Source organism: Salmo trutta, chromosome 38 (genome assembly GCF_901001165.1).
Source record: "Salmo trutta chromosome 38, fSalTru1.1, whole genome shotgun sequence".
In the NCBI taxonomy this organism is placed as follows: Eukaryota; Metazoa; Chordata; class Actinopteri; order Salmoniformes; family Salmonidae; genus Salmo; species Salmo trutta.
In genome coordinates this window covers 17,520,114-17,540,883 of record NC_042994.1, presented here as the reverse complement: position 1 = coordinate 17,540,883, position 20,770 = coordinate 17,520,114, and the positions used below count along the sequence as shown (strand labels likewise).

At 42.5% G+C, this 20,770-nt stretch overlaps 2 protein-coding genes across 2 annotated transcripts in view; one reads left to right on the top strand and one right to left on the bottom strand.

Moving 5' to 3' along the window:
• The first annotated feature begins 7,081 nt into the window (after positions 1-7,081).
• On the top strand, positions 7,082-15,037 carry LOC115178803 (integral membrane protein GPR137B). The gene is made up of 7 exons (XM_029740129.1): positions 7,082-8,161; positions 10,970-11,019; positions 11,127-11,349; positions 12,161-12,310; positions 12,530-12,658; positions 12,989-13,110; positions 14,000-15,037. Exons 1-7 carry the CDS (start codon positions 7,700-7,702, stop codon positions 14,109-14,111), a joined length of 1,248 nt encoding a protein of 415 aa, XP_029595989.1. The 5' UTR covers positions 7,082-7,699; the 3' UTR covers positions 14,112-15,037.
• Positions 15,038-15,477: 440 nt separating this feature from the next.
• Positions 15,478-20,770, bottom strand: part of LOC115178802 (ERO1-like protein beta) — a 31,042-nt gene continuing 25,749 nt past the window's right edge. Inside the window, exons 14-16 of the mRNA XM_029740128.1 lie at positions 19,137-19,223; positions 17,986-18,119; positions 15,478-17,590 (exon numbers count right to left, since the gene is read on the bottom strand). Coding sequence (XP_029595988.1) covers positions 17,530-17,590; positions 17,986-18,119; positions 19,137-19,223 — 282 coding nt within the window. The 3' untranslated portion in view covers positions 15,478-17,529. The remainder of the gene's footprint in view (positions 17,591-17,985; positions 18,120-19,136; positions 19,224-20,770) is intronic.

Sequence of the window (20,770 nt, the reverse complement as noted above, 5' to 3'; positions counted from 1 at the left end):
GGTTATCGTTACTAAATGTCTTATGTAATCATAGAAAATGTGCAAGTTCAAGATGGCATTCAAAGGTTGCAGGTCTGTGGAGTTCTTCACAATTGCTATAATAATCTGTGCGAACAGCGCTACTCACTTGCACTATGTACTTTGAATGTTATCTCAACTGCAATCCAGGTCATTTGGTTGTGCAATAACATGAAGCTCAGTGATAACACGTTAAATTGTTGTATAAATACAAAATATTTGAAATTGTATTCCCATTTCAACATTGTTGTGCTTTTAAACGGTTGAAAGCACAGTAATAACACATTTAGATGAGAACTAAACCAAAAATCAGACATTGTTCTTCCATTGGAATGTGATTGTGCTTTTAGATGGTTGAAAGCACAGTGATAACATGTTGGGAATTCACAAACTCCTGTCTGTCTTTTTGACTGGGTGAATAAAAGTTGAAATCTCATTGATCATCGTCTCAACCAAATACTACCTACATTTCCACGTTGAAGTTGTGTGCCCAGTGAGTAGCACCTGAACAGTGTCGGCAGTCAATCTCTTTTGTGTTGACACAGCAGAGACATTGAAGTCATCAGCCACTCCAAACCAGAAGGTGGCAGTAGCGTTGTTTGATACTGTCATGTCTGCTCCTCCCCTCCGGCGTACAATGTCGCCAGAGTACTAACCACCGGTCCTGGGATTCATCATTACGCACACCTGGCACTCATCATTACGCACACCTGTTAATCACTATGATTCACACCTGGACTCCATTACCTTCATCATTTCCTCCCCTGTATATGTCACTCTCCCAGGTTCACTCACCAGTTGGTATTATTCTTGTGTCTCGGCGTACTGCCTTATGTTAGTGTTGTGTTCTTGGTTTTGTTGTTTTATTAAAACATTTCACCTGCTTCAATTCACCGCCCCATCATTACAGTTAGCAAGCTGTTGTTCTAAAAGCATTTAGTGCTACATTGTGCTGCACTGACCACCCCATTTGTTTCATAAGAAGTGTGTGTGACTGCCTTGCTCAGTAATCGCTAAGTAACTAATAAGATGGGTTTGATAATGTGCACTAACAAAAAATCCTTATTCCAGCACAAAACTCCAAAGTCTTTCTCCAGAAAAAAAATGCATTATGCTGCTTTATTGTTTTAGAACAATTAGATTAGGCTGGAAAAAAATGCCCTGGTTTTTCCTTTTTAATTGTCACTCCTGTCGGCTCCCCCACATGAATGTTCGAGCTCTCTGATTGGCCCAAAGTCAAGTTGTTGGCCACTGCCAATTCTACAAGAAGAAACGGTAGGTTCGTCGGTATCAGGTCAGTACACAGCAGGTAGTCCTTTGTTCTAGCAAGAGAAGGAACAGCCTCTTACTGTAATAAGTACCTATCGGCAGGGCCGGCATTATGGGTGGCCCTTAGGGGCCTGGGCGGGCCTCAGGGGCCTGGCCCGTCTTACCTTACCTCATTGCCGTCCTTATAAAATATTTTACTATTGATAATTTATTTGACCAAGACGTGCGCCAACAGAAATACGCATCAATCTCAGATAAAGCATCCGAGCGAGCAAAACAGCGACCCTTTGTCTTACTATATGTAGCCCATGTATCTGATGCTGTCTGGAAAAAGATTGTATGACATGTAAATGTATTTGTTTATTTGGATCCCCATTAGACAAATAAACATTCTATACTCTATTGTCCAGACAGCATCAGATACATGGGCTACATATAGTAAGACAGAGGTTCGCTGTTTCGCTCACTGGGATGCTTTCTCCGGTGAGATTGTTTCGGAAGTCCAGAGAGGACATATGAATAAAAAATAAAACAAATCCCTCATTATGTCGAGATCACTACATCACAAATTGTTATGTTTTGTCAAGATCAGGAGATCATCAAAAGTACCTCGCATCATCCATTAATTTGTTCAGATGCACGATAACCACATCATCAAGGAGCCCTGTGGCTGCTTTGATTGTAATGCGCTCGTGGGGCATTTAAGGCCTGACTAATGCCTGACAGGCAGCTCTATCTCCCAGGCTGCGTGCCGCCCCTAATACCACAGCCATGGCTAGTCTTGTGAACTAGCTAGTTAGCTAGGTATTATTGTTAGCTAGCTAGCAAGCCAGCTTGTTATCTATGCTGGTTGTTAGCTTGTATAACTGATATGTGTAAAATTATTCAGACCCCTTGACTTTTTCCACATTTTGTTACAGCCTTATTCTAAAATGGATTAAATACATTTTCCCCATCACCAATCTATACAAAATACCCCATAATGACAAAGCAAAAAAACTTTTTTTTTATGAGAAAAAAATAACCTGAAATAATACATTTACATAATTATTCAAAACCATAATTATTCAGGTATGATGCTACAAGTATGGCACACCTGTATTTGGGGAGTTTCTCCCATTCTTCTCTGCAGATCTGTGCCTCGACACAATCCTGTCTCGGAGCTCTATGGACAATTCTTTAAACCTCATGGCTTGGTTTTTGTTTTGACATGCACTGTGGGATCAGCTGTAGGACCTTATATAGACAGGTGTGTGGCTTTCCAAATAATTTTCAATCAATTGAATTTACCCCAGGTGGACTCCAAACAAGTTGTAGAAATATCTTAAGGATGATCAATGGAAACAGGATGGACCTGAGCTCAATTTTAAGTATCATAGCAAAAAGTTGTGAATACTTATGTAAATAAGGTATTTCTGTTTTAGTATTTGTATTAATTTGCAAAAATGTATAAAAACCTGTTTTTGCTTTGTCATTATGAGATATTGTGTGTAGATTGATGAGAGCAAAAAAATATTTAATCAATTTTAGAATAAGACTGTGACATAACAAAATATAGAAAAAGAGAAGGGGTCTGAATACCTTCCGAATGAATACACTGTAGGTAGGTAAATGGTGGTTTCTTCCCTGTCTTTTCTCTCTCTCTGGCGGTGGCGCAAATGATGAATACTGTAGGCTCGTGTGCAGAGGCCCATCGATCGGTTGGACCAAATCCGACTTAACAAGAACAGCCACCAACAAAAAACTCTACGAGGGGTTGCTAGAAACGCCTGTCCCTCAAAACAGTTTGTTATGGGCTTGGGGCCCATGTACGACACACTTGAACTCGCCCTACTGTCTGAGTGCTTAGCTTATAGAAATGCACCACCTCTATCGTGTAGGCAGACAAACTAATCCACCGCATGAACCTGATCATCCCACCAACGAGATCTAGGATCCAAATTCACTGCGTGTCTGCCTTGAAGTTCATAAAACTCCACGGACCCCCTCTTGCACAGTGGAATTCAGAATGATATGTTTTTTATTTATTTTATTTCACCTTTATTTAACAAGGTAGGCTAGTTGAGAACAAGTTCTCATTTGCAACTGCGACCTGGCCAAGATAAAGCATAGCAATTCGACACATACAACAACACAGAGTTACACATGGAATAAACAAAACATACAGTCAATAATACAGTACAAAAAAAAGAAAACTAAAAAAGTCTATATACAGTGAGTGCAAATGAGGTAAGTTAAGGCAATAAATAGGCCGTGGTGGCGAAGTAATTACAATATAGCAATTAAACACTGGAATGCTAGATGTGCAGAAGATGAATGTGCAAGTAGAGATACTGGGGTGCAAAGGAGCAAGATAAATAAATAAATACAGTATGGGGATGAGGTAGATAGATGGGCTGTTTACAGATGGGCTATGTACAGGTGCAGTGATCTGTGAGCTGCTCTGACAGCTGGTGCTTAAAGCTAGTGAGGGAGATATGAGTCTCCAGCTTCAGTGATTTTTGCAGTTCGTTCCAGTCATTGTGACCACTTGGTTACGGTGCTGTCCTTCCAGCACCATGATTCTGAGGGTGCTTACATCGCTTAAAATAACCCTCATCAAGTTCTATTGCCTACGCCTAATAGTGATACTCATCACTTATTATTATTACAAATAGAAGATTGTCCGTTCTCACAATGGTGCTGGTTTAGTAAATTAAGAATAAAGCTGAATCAATGTTTCACAAGATCACATAATGATTCATTCATATTTTACATAACAGAATATAATAGTATACAGTATACTGTAGCATAGAGTTCAGGTGGCCCTTCGCGCTTCAGCAAACAAAGGAAAGGAGGGGTGCTCAACAACAAGGACAAAAATCACAAGAGTGGCTTACAGAGAAAATCATCCAAAAGGACTTATTCGAGGTAAAAAGGAGTTGGAACACTGAACAAAAAAGGCAGAGATTGATTTCTTATTGCTCACTTTAATCCATTGTACAGGATGTGGACAGGTGACTGATGTTTCGACATCAAGCTGATGTCTTCCTCAGTGACCTGACTATTGCACTTAAATCTTATTTATAGCCTAGTGGCTCATTGAGATAACAATATAAAACAAATCATAACGATAATATATTTCAAGGTAAATGGCAAATCATAGTGCATAATAAAAAGAGAAAAAATCTATCAATCAATCAATCAAATGTATTTATAAAGCCCTTTTTACATCAGCAGATGACACAACGTGCTTATACAGAAACCCAGCCTACAACCCTAAACAGCAAGCAATGCAAGAAGAACCCTAGAGAGAAGCCAGGCTCTGAGGGGTGGCCAGTCCTCTTCTGGTTGTGCAGGGTGGAGATTATAAGAGTACATGGACATTAATGCCAAATCGTTCTTCAAAATGTTCAAATGTTAATAGAATACCAGCAGAGTCAAATAATAATCACAGTGGTTGTAGAGGGTGTCTCGGTAATTAATAGGCCATGTCAAAATATACGTAGGTGACATATGGGTGTCTGTGAATCCAGAGACAAAAAATACTGAAGCGTAGTAGGCTTATAATACAGTTAAAGTCGGAAGTTTACACACACTTAGGTTGGAGTCATGAAAACTCGTTTTTCAACCACTCCACAAATGTCTTGTTAACAAACTATAGTTTTGGCAAGTCGGTTAGGACATCTACTTTGTGCATGACACAAGTCATTTTTCCAACAATTGTTTACAGACAGATTATTTCACTTAGAATTCACTGTATCACAATTCCAGTGGGTCAGAAGTTTATTCCAGAAAATTCCAGAAAAAGATGTCATGGCTTTAGAAGCTTCTGATAGGCTAATTGACATAATTTGAATCAATTGGAGGTGTACCTGTGGATGTATTTCAAGGCCTACATTCAAACTCAGTGCCTCTTTGCTTGACATCATGGGAAAATCAAAAGAAATCAGCCAAGACCTCAGAATTCTTTTTTTTAGACCTCCACAAGTCTGGTTCATCCTTGGGAGCAATTTCCAAATGCCTGAAGGTACCACGTTCATCTGTACAAACAATAGTACGCAAGTATAAACACCATGGGACCACACAGCCATCATACCGCTCAGGAAGGAGATGCGTTCTGTCTCCTAGAGATGAACATACTTTGGTGCGAAAAGTGTAAATCAATCCCATAACAACAGAAAAGGACCTTGTGAAGATGCTGGAGGAAACAGGTACAAAAGTATCTATATCCACAGTAAAACGAGTCCTATATCGACATAACCTGAAAGGCCGCTCAGCAAGGAAGAAGCCACTGCTCCAAAACCGCCATGAAAAAGCCAGACTACGGTTTGCAACTGCACATGGGGATAAAGATCGTACTTTTTGGAGAAATGTCCTCTGGTCTGATGAAACAAAAATGGAACTGTTTGGCAATAATGACCATTGTTATGTTTGGAGGAAAAACTGGGAGGCTTGCAAGCCGAAGAACACCATCCCAACCGTGAAGCACGGGGGTGGAAGCATCATGTTGTGGGGGTGCTTTGCTGCAGGAGGGACTGGTGCACTTCACAAAATAGATGGCATCATGAGGAGGAAAATTATGTGGATATATTGAAGCAACATCTCAAGACATCAGTCAGGAAGTTAAAGCTTGGTTGCAAATGGGTCTTCCAAATGGACAATGACCCCAAACATACTTCCAAAGTTGTGGCAAAATGGCTTAAGGACAACAAAGGTATTGGAGTGGCCATCACAAAGCCCTGACCTCAATCCCATAGACAATGTGTGGGCAGAACTGAAAAAGTATGTGCAAAGCGTATGCGAGCAAGGAGGCCTACAAACCTTCAAATCGGTTCTGTCAGGAGGAATAGGACAACATTCACCCAACTTATTGTGAGAAGCTTGTGGAAGGCTACCCGAAACGTTTGACCCAAGTTAAACAATTTAAAGGCAACGCTACCAAATACAAAATTAGTGTATGTAAACTTCTGACCCACTGGGAATGTGATGAAAGAAATAAAAGCTGAAATAAATCATTCTCTCTACTATTACTCTTTTTCACATTCTTAAAATAAAGTGGTGATCCTAACTGACCTAAGACAGGGAATTTTTACAAGGATTAAATGTCAGGAATTGTGAAAAACTGAGTTTAAATGTATTTGGCTGAGGTGTATGTAAACTTCCGACTTCAACTGTATGTTATACCAAAAACACATCCTCAGTCATTTATCTGAAGCTGAATAGTCAAAAAAATGATAATTGTGCGGCCAATGCTCAATAGTGCCACTAGGCAGGATATACACTGAGTGTACAAAATATTGAGTTGCACCCCCTTTTGCCCTCAGAACAGCCTCAATTCGTCGGGGCATGGACTCTACACAGTGTCAAAAGCATTCCACAGGGATGCTGGCCCATGTTGACTCCAATGCTTCCTACAATTGTGTCAAGTTGTCTGGATGTCCTTTGGGTGGTGGACAATTCTTGATACACACAGGAAACTGTTGAGTTTGAAAAACCCGGCAGCGTTTCAGTTCTTGACACACTTAAGCCGGTGCGCCTGGCACCTACTACCATACCCCGTTCAAAGGCACTTAAATATTTTGTCTTTCTCATTCACCCTCTGAATGGCGCACATACAATCCCTGCCTCAATTGTCTCAAGGCTTAAACATCCTTCTTTAACCAGTCTCCTCCCCTTCCTCGATACTGATTGAAGTAGATTTAACAAGTGATATCAATAAGGGATCATAGCTTTCACCTGGATTCACCTGGTCAGTCTATGTCATGCTTTGTACACTCAGTGTATAACAGAATTGTGGGTATTTTTGTGGGCAAAATTCTTACTCAACCAAGTGGTTAACTGACATATTTTAAAGCACCCACCATCACAGATACATCCATTACACAACCTTCAGTATGGATGGAGGAAATAAGAAATGAGGAGGAAAAAAATGGGGGAGGGGCGACAGAAAGACAATTGGCACAGACTGCATGATGATGCTGTCTATGATGAAAGAGGGGGATGGGAGCAGATGACAGGTCCCTCCAGCACGTGGTCTAAGGTACAGTCAGTGCACCTCTCCCTCACTCCCTCCCACCTCTCTCTCGCGCTCTCTTTTTCTCGATCCATCTTTACCCTCCCTCCATCCTCTTCAAATGCATCACAGCCTGCTGCCGAGCCCTTGGCCACCGAAACGCTCCGAGCCACGGTCATGTGACATCAGCCTCCAACCACTCTCCAAGGAGCACCGGCAAAAAGAGGGGAGTGTCTCTTTCCCCCCTCTCCTCCCTCCTTTGTCTCCCTCCCTCACACTGAGTCAGACAGCAGGGTTGTGTGTCTGAAGCAAAGGCTCCATGGAGGGGAGACATCGTCTCTACCAGCGACACATTGCCTGAGAGAGACAGAAGAAAAAAGGATTCCCTTCTTTCTCTCCCTCGTTGAGGAACAGAGAATGAATGGAGAAGCGATGGACATGTCCCTGGAGTCATCATCCCCGGTGGTGGAGCAAGGCACCATCGGGGGGGTGTCAGCGGCACCAGAACCGGCATCCACAGCGGCAGCAGCCGGTAACGGCTCCCTGCCTCCTCCGCCCACCATGGCCCCGGCCATCCCGCCCTACGTCACGCTTGGCCTCACCGTGGCCTACACCGTCTTCTACTCTCTCCTCTTTGCCTTCATCTATGCCCAGCTGTGGCTGGTGCTCCGATACCGCCACAAGCGCTTCAGCTACCAGACGGCATTCCTCTTCCTGTGTCTGCTGTGGGCCGCGTTGCGCGCCCTCCTCTTCTCCTTCTACTTCCGCGACTGCGTCACGGCCAACGCGCTGGGTCCCTTCACCTTCTGGCTGCTCTACTGCTTCCCCGTCTGCCTGCAGTTCTTCACATTGAGCCTCATGAACCTCTACTGCGCCCAGGTGAGGATGGGCTCCCAGGGGCCACATTGAGGGAATGGGGGGTCTCAGGGGGCCACAAGGGGCCATATTGGGGCCATTTTGAGGGCCCATTGGGGTCCAAAATTTGGATTACAGTTGGATGCTATATGTTGTGGGTTTTTTATACCCAATCTGCCCTTTTTTTCAGTCTCAGTGTCTAGGTAGTAGTTCAGAGTATTAATATGATTAATCATTGATGTGTGAGTGTTGTGTATACAGAATAGCTGTGGACTGGTATTTCTGATTTTGCTGAAATGGTGGCATCCTCAATAGGGGGGGATATACAATCCTACGGGGAAAGCTCCCCTAGAAGAGGTAAGTGGTGGGAGGGGCGTGAAGGCAGTGGGGAGGAGGGGACAGCTCAAGAAAAAGAAAAAGGAGGGTAAAGGTATGAAGCCCCGGCAAAGCAAGATTAGTAACGTTTCCCTTATTTAACAGCTTAGCACAGCCACCTTATTGTGCAATGTGCACACAGCATTTAGCAATTATATATTCATACAACTAGTTATTTACAATATATCATAGCGGGCGTCGAGGTGAGGTGTGGGCAACACGGTTCAGACAAGAAGTCATACTGCTTTTAGATACACTGAACAAAAATATAAAATGTAACATGCAACAATTTGAAAGATTTTACTGAGTTACAGTTCATTTAAGGAAATCATTCAAATGAAATAAATTCATTGGGCCCTATTCTATGGATTTCACATGACTGGGAGTATATATATATATATCCATCTGTTGGTCACAAATTCCTTTAAAAAAAAGGTAGGGACGTGGATGGGAAAACCAGTCAGTATCTGGTGTCCACCATTTACCTCATGCAGTGTGACACATCTCCTTTGCATAGAATTGATCAGGCTATTGATTGTGGCTTGTGGATATTGTCCCACTCCTCTTCGATGGCTGTGCAAAGTTGCTGGATATTGGCGAGAACTGGAAAAGCTGTCGTACACGTCAATCCAGAGCATCCCAAACATGCTCAATGGGTGACATGTCTGGTGAGTATGCAGGCCATGGAAGAACTGGGACATTTACAGCTTCCAGGAATTGTGTACAGATCCTTGCAACATGGGGCCGTCCATGCATTATCATGCTGAAACAGGAGGTGATCGTGGCGGATGAATGGCACGACAATGGGCCTCAGGATCTCATCATGGTATCTCTGTGCATTCAAATTGCCATTGATCAAATGCAATTGTGTTCGTTGTTCGTAGCTTATGCCTGCCCATACCATAACCCCACTGCCACCATGGGGCACTCTGTTCAGAACTTTGACATCAGCAAACCCTTTGCCCACAAGACGTCTGCCATCTGCCCGGGAAACAGTTGAAACCGGGATTCATCCATGAAGAGCACACTTATCCAGCATGCCAGTGGCTATTGAAGGGGAGCATTTGCCCACTGGAGTCGGTTACGATGCCGAACTGAAGTCAGGTCAAGACCAAAACTGTGGATTTGCATAACCGAAGAATTTCTGCACAAACTGTCAGAAACAGTCTCAGGGAAGCTCATTTGCGTGCTCGTCGCCATCACCACCCCAGTGATGACGACGAGCACGCATATGAGCTTCCCTGAGACGGTATCTGACAGTTTGTGAAGAAATTCTTTGGTTATGCAAACCCACATTTTCAAAAGCTGTACGGGTCGCTCTTTTGAGACCATCCCGCAACTGAAGAAGCCAGATGTGGAGGTCCTGGACTGCCGTGGTTACACGTGGTCTGCAGTTGTGAGGCCGATTGGATGTACGGCCAAATACTCTAAAATTACATTGGAGGCGGCTTATGGTAGATAAATGATTATTCAATTCTCTGGCAACAGCTCTGGTGGACATTCCTGCAGTCAGCATGCCAACTGCACGCTGTGTTGTTTGACAAAACTGCATATTTTAGAGTGCTCTTTTTAGTGTCCCCAGCACAAGGTGCACCTGTGTAATTATGATGCCGTTTAATCAGCTTCTTGATATGCCACACCTGTCAGGTGGATGGATTATCTTGGCAAAGGAGAAATGCTCACTAACATGGAAGTAAGCAAATTTGTCCACAAAATTTGAGAGAAAAATGCTTTTTGTGCTAAAGATTTCTGGTATATTTTATTTCAGCTCATGAAACGTGGAACCAACACTTTACAAGGTTGTGTTTATATTTTTGTTCAGTATAGATGGTGAATCAATATCAGAGGCACGTAATTCAATTGTAATAGACTTAGAGGACCTAGCGTTTTCTAAATGATTTTATATAGATTTCACATCAGCAGTTGTCACAAAGTGCTTTACAGTTACCCGTCTTAGACCCCAAAGAGTAAGCAAAGCAGAAGCGAAAGCGCAGGGCAGGAAAAACTCTCTAGAAGGAGGAAGGAAACCTAAAGAGGAACGTGGCTCAAAAGGGGTGGCCCACAATAGAGACTTACACAGCCGTTGTCTGCAGACGCCAGCAATCACACACTTGCTTGACATCCTCATGCCCACTGCTCTGTATAGAGAGCAATGCTACATCTATTCGCAGCATTTGTCTCCCTTCACACATTACTATTAAAAGATAATACAGTAGGGCATTGCTTGTCTGCTGTTGGCATCACATCATGGGTTTAACTGATAAGAGGTCAGTCTACATAACGAAAAAGGGGTCCAATTTGTTTGTATTTCTTCAGGATCCCTTCAAATGTATCTGATCTGGGGACAGAATTAATTCATTAACTGGTTCTTCAGCTGAGCGGCCACGTTGTTGATTGTTGTTTTCTTGGGGGAAAATGTCCAAAGTGTAACTTTCTTTCTGATGTCACCCAAAACAGGTTTACTTCAAGGCAAAGTCCAAGTATACCCCAGAGCTCCTTAAATACAAGTAAGTAGACTGAGTTTACCCCTCTCTTCCTGTCCATATACAGGACCCTCACATATTTCAAAGGCTGTAACTAGGGCCCAGAGATTTCCATATCTTTCCTTCCATAGGCTCCCCCTCTATCTGGTCTTCTTGGCGGTCAGTTTTCTCTTCCTGGTGGTTAACCTGGCCTGTGCCCTGCTGGTTAAGATGACCGCCACCGAGGTCAAGACCATTGTCCTGGTCAGAGTCACCATCAACGATACGCTCTTCGTGCTCTGTGCCATCTCGCTGTCCGTCTGCCTTTACAAGGTGGCTAAGATGTCCCTGGCCAGCATATACCTCGAGTCCAAGGTAGGACCTCAGAACTTGTAGATCAGGGGCTGTATGTATCAAGCATCTCAGAGTAGGATTGCTGATCGAGGATCAGGTCTTGCCTGTCCATGCGATCCTAAATCAGCACTCCTTCTCTGAGACACTTGATACATACAGCCCCAGACTTCCATTAAGATTGACTAAGTCTGTGTCATGCTATTCTGAAAGTAGGACACAAAGAATAAAAACAGTTCAGGTCAACTTAAAAAACAGTAAAAGTTTTATATTTTATTTAATGTCTTTGTATATATTTTGGAGGCGGGCAATTGTGTGAACTCGGTAGCACTAAACGGTGACCCCTCGTAAATACTAATGCTGATTGGTATCACGTTTCAGGGAAGACCCAGATGCAGACAGTGTTGAAGTAACAAAAGGTTTATTACTAGAACAGGGGGCAGGCAAAACGACAGGTCAAGGGCAGACAGAGGTCAGTAATCCAGATCAGAGTCCAAAAGGTACAGAACGGCAGGCAGTCTCAGGCCAGGCAGAGGTCAATAATCCAGTCGGATGTGACAAGGTACAGAGTTGCAGGCTGGCTCAGGGTCAGGGCAGGCAGAATGGTCAAAACCGGGGAAAACTAGAAACAGACAGGAGCAACAGAAACCGCTGGTATGCTTGACAAACAAAACAAACTGGCAACAGACGAACAAAGAACACAGATATAAATACACTGGGGAAATGGGGAAGATGGGCAACACCCGGAGAGGGGTGGAGACAAGCACAAAGACGGGTGAAACAGATCAGGGTGTGACAGATAATAGTTCATGACCTCCCTCACCATTGGTTGCAGGGAACGTCGGTGTGTCAGGTGACATTGATTGGCATCCTGGTGGTTCTGCTGTACGCATCACGGGCCTGCTACAACCTGGTGGTGCTGGCTCTGACCGACATTGAGACCATCAACTCTTTCGACTACGACTGGTACAACGTGTCCGACCAGGTATGGATGACACGCTATCCCAGACACAGAATTAGGGAGAGAAGAGAGCGACAGAGAGAGAAAAGATAAAGTGACAGACACAAACACAGTATATGTGGGACAAAAGTCAAATACATTTCGCCAGACAAACACACTCGAAAACAGTCTAACGCCAACGATCCACAAATGAGGATCCTCTGGAGGGTTAAACACACAAATGCACACTCTCTCTCTGTGCAGGCTGACTTGAGGTCCACTCTGGGGGACGCTGGTTACATCGTGTTCGGGGTGATCCTCTTTGTCTGGGAACTGCTGCCAACCTCCCTGGTGGTTTTCTTCTTCAGGGTCCGCAGGCTGCCACAGGACAGGGTGAGTGTGTTCAGATGACAAGAAGCTTGGATATTTAACCAGCCCGCTGTTTACCAGCTAGTTAGTTGTTTAAAAGTAAATCCCTAATAATTGCATTGCACATACACTTCAGTTTCATTGAGATTCATTGACGCTAGCGTCACTATTTAAGCTAATACCATTTGATGCTGGTTAGTTACCAATTGTGTTAAATTCTGAGATAAGTACCAGAAAGTGTCCGTTGCTACCACATAGTTTCTTAGTGAAAACACCAGGTAAGTACCAGCTTAAACTGGGCTCTTAAATAAAGCGTTACCAATTTCTTTCTTATTCGGTATGCTGTCTTTGCAGAGTGGATCAGGGATCCCAAACCACGTGCTCTCTTCCAGAGGTTACTTCTTTGACAACCCCCGTCGGTACGATAGCGACGACGACCTGGCGTGGAGCATCCCTCCTCAGAACAATTCCGCAAGGTACAGTAGAGTGTCAAGACGGGGATAGGTTACTTCTGAGTATGTTTTAGATTTAAAAGATATACCGAAAGATAACTACACTGAACCAAAATATAAACACAACATGTAAAGTGTTGGTCTCATGTTTCATGAACTGAAATAAAAGATTCCAGAAATGTTCAATAGGCACAAAAAGCTTATTTCTCTCAGATTTTGGGCACATATTTGTTTACATCCCTGTTAGTGAGCATTTCTCCTTTGCCAAGATAATCCATCCACTTGACAGGTGTGTCATATCAAGAAGCTGATTAAACACCATGATCCTTACGCAGGTGCACCTGGTGCTGGGGACAATAAAAGGCCACTCTAAAATGTGCAGTTATGTCACACAACACCACAAAGTTTTGAGGGAGCGTGCAATTGGCATGCTGACTGTAAGAATGTCCACCAGAGCTGTTGCCAGAGAATTTAATGTTAATTTCTATACCATAAGCCGCCTCTAATGTTGTTTTAGAGAATTTGGCAGTATGTCCAACAGGCCTCACAAATGCAGACCGCGTATGGCAATGGGGTTATGGTATGGGCAGGCATAAGCTACAGAAAACAAACACAATTGCATTTTATCGATGGCAACTTGAATGCACAAAAAAAGCTTTGATGAGATCCTGAGGTCCATTGTAAGGCCCTTTTTTAATTTTTTTTTTAAAGGTATCAGTGACCATCAGCATATCTGTATTCCCAGTCATGTGAAATCCTTAGATTGGGACTTAATGAATTTATTTCAATTGACCGATTTCCTCATATGAACTGTAACTCAGTAAAATTTATGAAATTGTTGCATGTTGCGTTTATATTTTTGTTCAGTTTAATAATAGTAACTCAAAGATTTGTTTATATTTTGTGTCTATAGCCTAGTTACAGACTGCTACGACTGGGGCAGCCGCAACAGCAGTTTCACTGTACAAACGGGGACGGACGAACAACGGTTGGCACCGGTGACGGGAGAGCTCCATCCATACTGAGACTTAGTCCAGGGTCGGGGTCAATTCCATTTCAATTAATTCAAATCAGGAAGCAAACATTCAAATTCAAAATTTTCCTAATTGAAAAGCAAAAAATTGGTATTGACCCTAACTCTGAACCAGTCCACACTGCACTGTACAGCACCGCAATGCACTTTGCAAACTTTGACACTTGTTGACAGCATCTGTATTTTGTCCATCATCAGCCACCGTATTGCATTAGTAACTTAGTGATAATGTAGACCAGTGGTTCCAAAACTATTTCACTCGGGGCCCCCCTTCCATCATTGGGGAACATCCCGTAAGCTGACATGGGCTAGTTGATCTGGACATTTCTGACAAGTTATAAAATAGCTCTAAGGTATTCAATGACTGACATGACAAGAGAAAATGACGATACACTACCCAAAATTGTGCCTTGTACATTCTACTATAACAACTTTCAAAAGTAAGTTGAAAGCCAGACTGAGTTCCTTAAAAAAAAAAAAAATGCACCCCCCTATCGACCACCCCACAGTTTGGGAACCACTGATTTAGACATTTTAGAAAGTCATCTAGAAAACCTGTGAAATAAACCCATATTATAAGCTAGCACTAAGTCATGCACAAACATATACATCAAGGTAGTTGACCTTAGACAATATCAATATCCTAAAGCCTGTATAGAACAATGACACAAATAAACAAAATCATGTCATATCTATATTCGCAGTAAATGTGACTATGAACATACATTCATTTATTGGTGAAAAAGATGGATTCTATATTTCTAACAGGACGTTTTTTTAATGTAATGGAGAAAGTTTCACTGATCAGATGCTCTATTTTTTTTGTCTGCTTTTCTGTCTGTGAATGTATCGTGATCGGTATTGACCCATAACCATGAATAAAAGGAAATTTTGGGTGTGACACTCAATGTGAGGATATCCTACTGTTCTTGATTTAGTCACTAGATGAAACAAGTGTACACCAATATTGTCTACAATTTACTTTATGATACGAAAGGTCAGAACAAGTCCCAATAACAGAACAGAACCCTTTTCAGGGTTTATTGCTAAAAATGACTTACAAATATTAAATAAGCGTATGGAGCAGGTGTATTCAAATTTTACCCTATGGAGGTCCAGAGCCTGCTGGTTTTCTATTCTACCTGAATGAATTGCACCCACTTGTCCCAGGTCTAAATCAGTCCATGATTAAAGGGGAACAATGAAAAAACCCACAGTGGAACTGGCTTTGAGGTCCCGAGTTGAGTTTGAGCGGTATAAAGTACACCTTTCTGTTATGGTGAGGTCAAATAGTATTGTTCTGAAAGGGTTTGTACATAATGGATCGTGGTACAAATCTGAAAAAGATGCATAAAAAGTTTTGAATGACAACCAGAAATATTTATTCCTCTGTTCAAATAAATATAATCAAACAAGAATACACATCAATACAGGTGCAACTAATTATATATTCATACAGCTTTGAAAAAAGTTCTGTCATTTTTCCTTTTACAAATAGTACAACTTTCTGGGTAATCTGAATATGTTACAAAGGCAGAGATAGGAGAAAGCAGAAGAGCGTGGAGATCATTGGAGATAAAATGGTGAATTTCATCCAAGAAAGCAGGCTCAAGCTTTTTTAACGATTTTTTGGAACTTTTAAGGCAGACAAGTGGATTGCACAGGACGTTCTGATGTTTTAGACAGACACACACGCTTTTCCTCTAAGATAATATTTTATCTTGTCTATTTCTTTCATTTTAAGCAAAGGAACAGCTTGTTCAATCTCCCTAGCGTTCACATTCACGGCGACAGTAGCGTTGCTCTTTATGTTAGCATAAGCATCAGCTAGCTAGCACTTGACTCAAATCCCATGTCTACCTTTGTTTGATTGGATCGAGATTTTCTTTTACAAAAATGTGATACATAGTATTACCCAGGTATTGTCTGGCTACCAATAGTTTAATCTTTGCACATAAGGCGAACCTCACTTGCAACATTTTCTAACCAATGTTACCCAAGGGGGTGATGATGCACAAACTAAAGACATATGGTGGAAAAACTCAAATGTGCTTTGACATGATAGAAAAGAAAAAAAGGCAACATAAAATCTTTGGTCCACATGGTGAAATACCTAGTTCAGACAGAAATAAAACATGTATAGTGTGTGGAACGTTAGGGCCGTTTTCCTAAAGAAGTTAAATACGCTTCACGTTATGTTTCCTTGCCACGATAATAACGAGTATCGCGATACTGGTATCGCCCCAGCCCTGAAGGGCATGACAGTATAAAAAAGGTTGTGTGGCGTTAAATGCCATTACGTGTATCCATTTTGAATTGATTTACATGGCAAGCTCACCAAGACACCCCAGTGAACTTGACCATCATGGGGGAACAAACCCCACTGCTTGTTTCGAGTTGCTTCTTTCCACACCATTGGCTACATTCTCCATTATACTTTAACAGTACTCTTCTCCAACATGGCCGTTTCACAGCATGACAGCTTATTTAAGTGAACTATGAAACAAATACTGGTGTGGCTTTTCATTGCCATGAAAACACCTCTTACACATTTGGGATTGCTATCACCCTGGCTAGTCTCGACTTTCATAAAACCAATAAAATAAGAATAGGATAAGAATAAAACACCAGGAACCGTTCTGCCACCAAATAGAATAGGTATGAGAGAAGTAATGCAAGCTTATCGTTGTCAACAGATACCCAATCTGTAAATTGTTACTTTTTCACATTTAAATTAGGCTTTATATAATATGATGCGCAGAAAGACTGGATTGCCAAATGGAGATGTTAAAACACCCCTAAACAGCACAGTTAAATACACAGACAAAAGCAAAAGCAGACATAGTCGCTCACATAGACGTTCGTTCAACACATGCACTCACACAGAATAAAAGGTTACACCTCTGGGATAGGAAAAAGCAGCTGCGCTTATCAAGTTTATGGTCGTAAAAGTACAGAATGAATCCTAGTTCTCGTTATCCCTAGTTCTCGTTATCATTTAGCTGCAACTGGCGATCAACGACTAAACAAGTACTCTCACACAAACACACACCTTCAATAACACACTCGCACATACACAAACTCCCTCACTCAAGGATGGGTTTAGCTCACAACTAATATGCCTGACATAGTGAACACTTTCATCCACAAAAGTAAAAACAACAAAAGGAAACAGAGGTACAGATTTCTCAGACTTAGTGCCGTTGCTCTCTGGAAAGGAAGAGGAGAGAAGGAGAGTAAAGAGAGTTGTACATAGAGAGGAAGAAGGAAGGAGGAGGGGATGGGGGTTCAGTGTCGATCCTGAAGTCCCTGAACTTGATCTTATTCTGGGGAGGAATAAGACTATTGCAGTTCCCTCTGGGTTGGCTCCACCTGGTGGCCGGGAGGTGGTAGTGCTGTTGGGGGGGGTGTTACCTCTTCTCCTTCAGCAAGGCACGGAAACTATGGAGCTGGTGGATGCTTGTGGAGAGCCTACGGGGAGAAACAGAGAAGGGGGCAGGAGATGGGGAGAGAGAGATTGTGAAACTATTTATGACAATGTATGCAATGTTTACTAAATGTATGTCATGCTAATAGTAATTTGAAATTGCGAGACAGAAAGCGCAAGAAAGAGCAAGAAAGTGAGAACGAGAGAGATGCTAACATTACTTGAATCACCCGTCATGAGGCCAACTGTGTTCATTACGCACCAAAGGGAACAAAACGGACTGAAACGGAAGGACTACCTGGATTTGTCCAGCATGAAATGGTCATTTTCCTTTTCCGTTTTAAAACGTTTTCCATTGTGTGCCCTAATGAACACTATCCAGTTGCCAAGGCAGTAGTATCAACCATAAAGACACAATGTGTATAAAAGTGGTATCAACCTCCCAAAGCCATTGAGCAAGGCCACTATCTCCTGCCGTGTCAGCTGGAAGCCCTTGGAGGGGCTGTGTTCCGGCAGGTTCTTGATCTCCTTCTCAGAGAAGAGGATCTTCAACGCCGTGCCCAGCCCTTGGGTCTGCAATGGGGGGTTGGGGAGCCATGGGTTAATAATGTGAGAAAGCCTGAGATCTCACACACTCCAATCCATGATGCCATGTGGTTTATTGGCAACAAGGTTTCATGAGCGTATAATTATTTCAACGTTTCTCAATCCTGGTCCTGCACATTTTTGATCAAACTAATCAACTCATCATCATGCCTTCGATTAGCATAATCAGGTGTGTTATTGTTAGGGCAAAAACAAAAACTATTCCCTGGGTCCCCAGGACCAGGACCGGAAAACACTGACCTAAGGGCTGAAACCGCAGGAGTTTGGTGGCACCTTAATTGGGGAGGACAGGCTCGTGATAATGACTGGAACGGAATAAGAGAAAAGGCAAAAAATACATCAAACACATGGTTTCCAGGTGTTTTATGCCATTCCATTTGCGCCATTCCGGTCATTAATTATGAGTCGTGGCTTGTGGCTAAAACATTGTCGCCCATAAACCACATGGGAGCGTGGATTTCAATGCGCTGAGTCTCTTTTTACCTTATGAAAATATTTGATATCCAGCAAATGCACAGAAACATTGGATGTGGATACTGGTATGTAATATTTTCCTATACATCATCAGATCTAACACTGTCCCAAGATATAGGGTACAATTCCATATTGCTTCTTCCTCTTGACTCTACTCAAAATCCATTGGTTTTGGTTATTGTCCTAAGGGTATTGTTACTGCTTATAATGGTGCTGTGTTATGTGCCGGGATCAGTTTTAAATCAGAGAAGTATTCTTTTAGTTAAATCTTCATACATCAAGAATTTAAGATATATTTTCTACAGTATGTATTAAACTGAAGAAAGTTGCAAAGTAACTAAATAACACAGATATGAAGAGAAATTATAAATTGTCTGGTCACATTTACAAATAGCACTGCCTTTCCACTTATTACATAACAGCTAACTACTGCACAGCATAACGGGTAACTACCGCTAAAAATAACCACGTGTCCACAGGAGGAAGGACAAGAGTCCCAAAATGGCATACCTGTAGCTTCCCCCAGAGTCGACATTTACTGCAGCCCACACAGTCCATGATCCGGGAAATGTTTTTAAAATGTAGCCGGAATTCCTCCTGGGAAAACAGTGGGAGAGAGAGAGAGAGAGACGGGAATGTTTCAGGCTTTGCTTCCTGTTGGGGTATGAGCTAGGCTCAATGTGGATAAATAGCCTGCAAACACCTGCATTCATTCGGTATAATTTGAACAGATTTAGTCATAATCAGTGCGGCTGAGGAATCAAACACACATACACTCACACCAAGTCAGTTGTTATTAGCTTTTAGCTTAGCTATTAGGACTTCCTGTCAGCATTAGAAGATGGCGCCGGAGGGGATGGCTGCCGTTTTATGGGCTCTTAAACAACAATGCTATTTTGTTTGTAACTTATTTTGTACATAATGTTGCTGCTACCATCTCTTATGACCGAAAAGAGCTTCTGGACATCAGAAGAGCGATTACTCACCTTGAACTGGACAAAGAATGTTTCTTTAATGAGTCAGACGAGAGGGATTTACTCCAGACATCCGAATAGGCCCTCATCCCCGTCATTCGCAGGAGAAAGAGACTAAGGTATCGCGGAAGGAGATCGGGGTGCCTTGTGAGGATCTGGCGACAAGTGGCTAATCTGCCTTTGCCATCAGTACTATTGGCCAACGTACATTCACTGGATAATAAAGTGGACAAACTACAAGCATGTATATCCTACCAACGGGACAATAAAAACGAATATCTTACGTTCCACCGAGCCGTTGTTGAACGACGACATGAATAACATACAGCTGACGGGTTATACACTGTATCGGCAGGATAGAACAGCAGCCTCTGGTAAGACAAGGGGTGGCGGTCTAAGTATATTTGTAAACAACAGCTAGTGCACAATATCTAAGGAAGTCTCAAGGTTTTGCTCGCCTGAGGTAGGGTATCTCATGACAAGCTGTAGACCACACTATCTACCAAGAGAGTTTATCTATATTCTTCGTAGCTGTCTATTTACCACCACAAACTGATGCTGGAACTAAGACCGCACTCAATGGGCTGTACACGGCCATAAGCAAACAGGAAACGCTCATCCAGAGGTGGCGCTCCTAGTGGCCGGGAACTTAAATGCAAGGAAACTTAAATCCATTTTACCTAATTTCTACCAGCATCTCACAAGTGCAACCAGAGGAAAAACAACTCGAGACCACCTTTACTCCACACACAGAGATGCGTACAAAGATCTCCCTCGTCCTCCATTTGGCAAATCTGACCATAATTCTATCCTCCTGATTCCTGCTTACAAGCAAAAATTGAAGCAGGAAGCACCAGTGACTAGATCAATAAAAAAGTGGTCAGATGAAGCAGATGCTAAGCTACAGGACTGTTTTGCGAGCACAGACTGGAATATGTTCCGGGATTCATCCGATGGCATTGAGGAGTACACCACATCAGTCACTGGCTTCATCAATAAGTGCATCGATGACATCGTCCCCACAGTGACTGTACTTACATACCCCAACCAGAAGCCATGGATTACAGGCAACATCAGCACTGAGCTAAAGGGTAGAGCTGCCACTTTTAAGGAGCGGGACTCTAATCCGGAAGTTTATAAGAAATCCCGCTATGCCCTCCGATGAGCCAT

What these genes read in the sequence shown, in the direction of transcription:
- LOC115178803 (XM_029740129.1), top strand. Translation starts at nt 7,700, where the DNA reads ATGAATGGAGAAGCGATGGACATGTCCCTGGAGTCATCATCCCCGGTG. An exon ending in CCAGAGCTCCTTAAATACAA is followed by an intron (nt 11,020 to 11,126) that starts GTAAGTAGACTG and finishes TTCCTTCCATAG; the next exon opens with GCTCCCCCTCTATCTGGTCT. An exon ending in GCAGGCTGCCACAGGACAGG is followed by an intron (nt 12,659 to 12,988) that starts GTGAGTGTGTTC and finishes CTGTCTTTGCAG; the next exon opens with AGTGGATCAGGGATCCCAAA.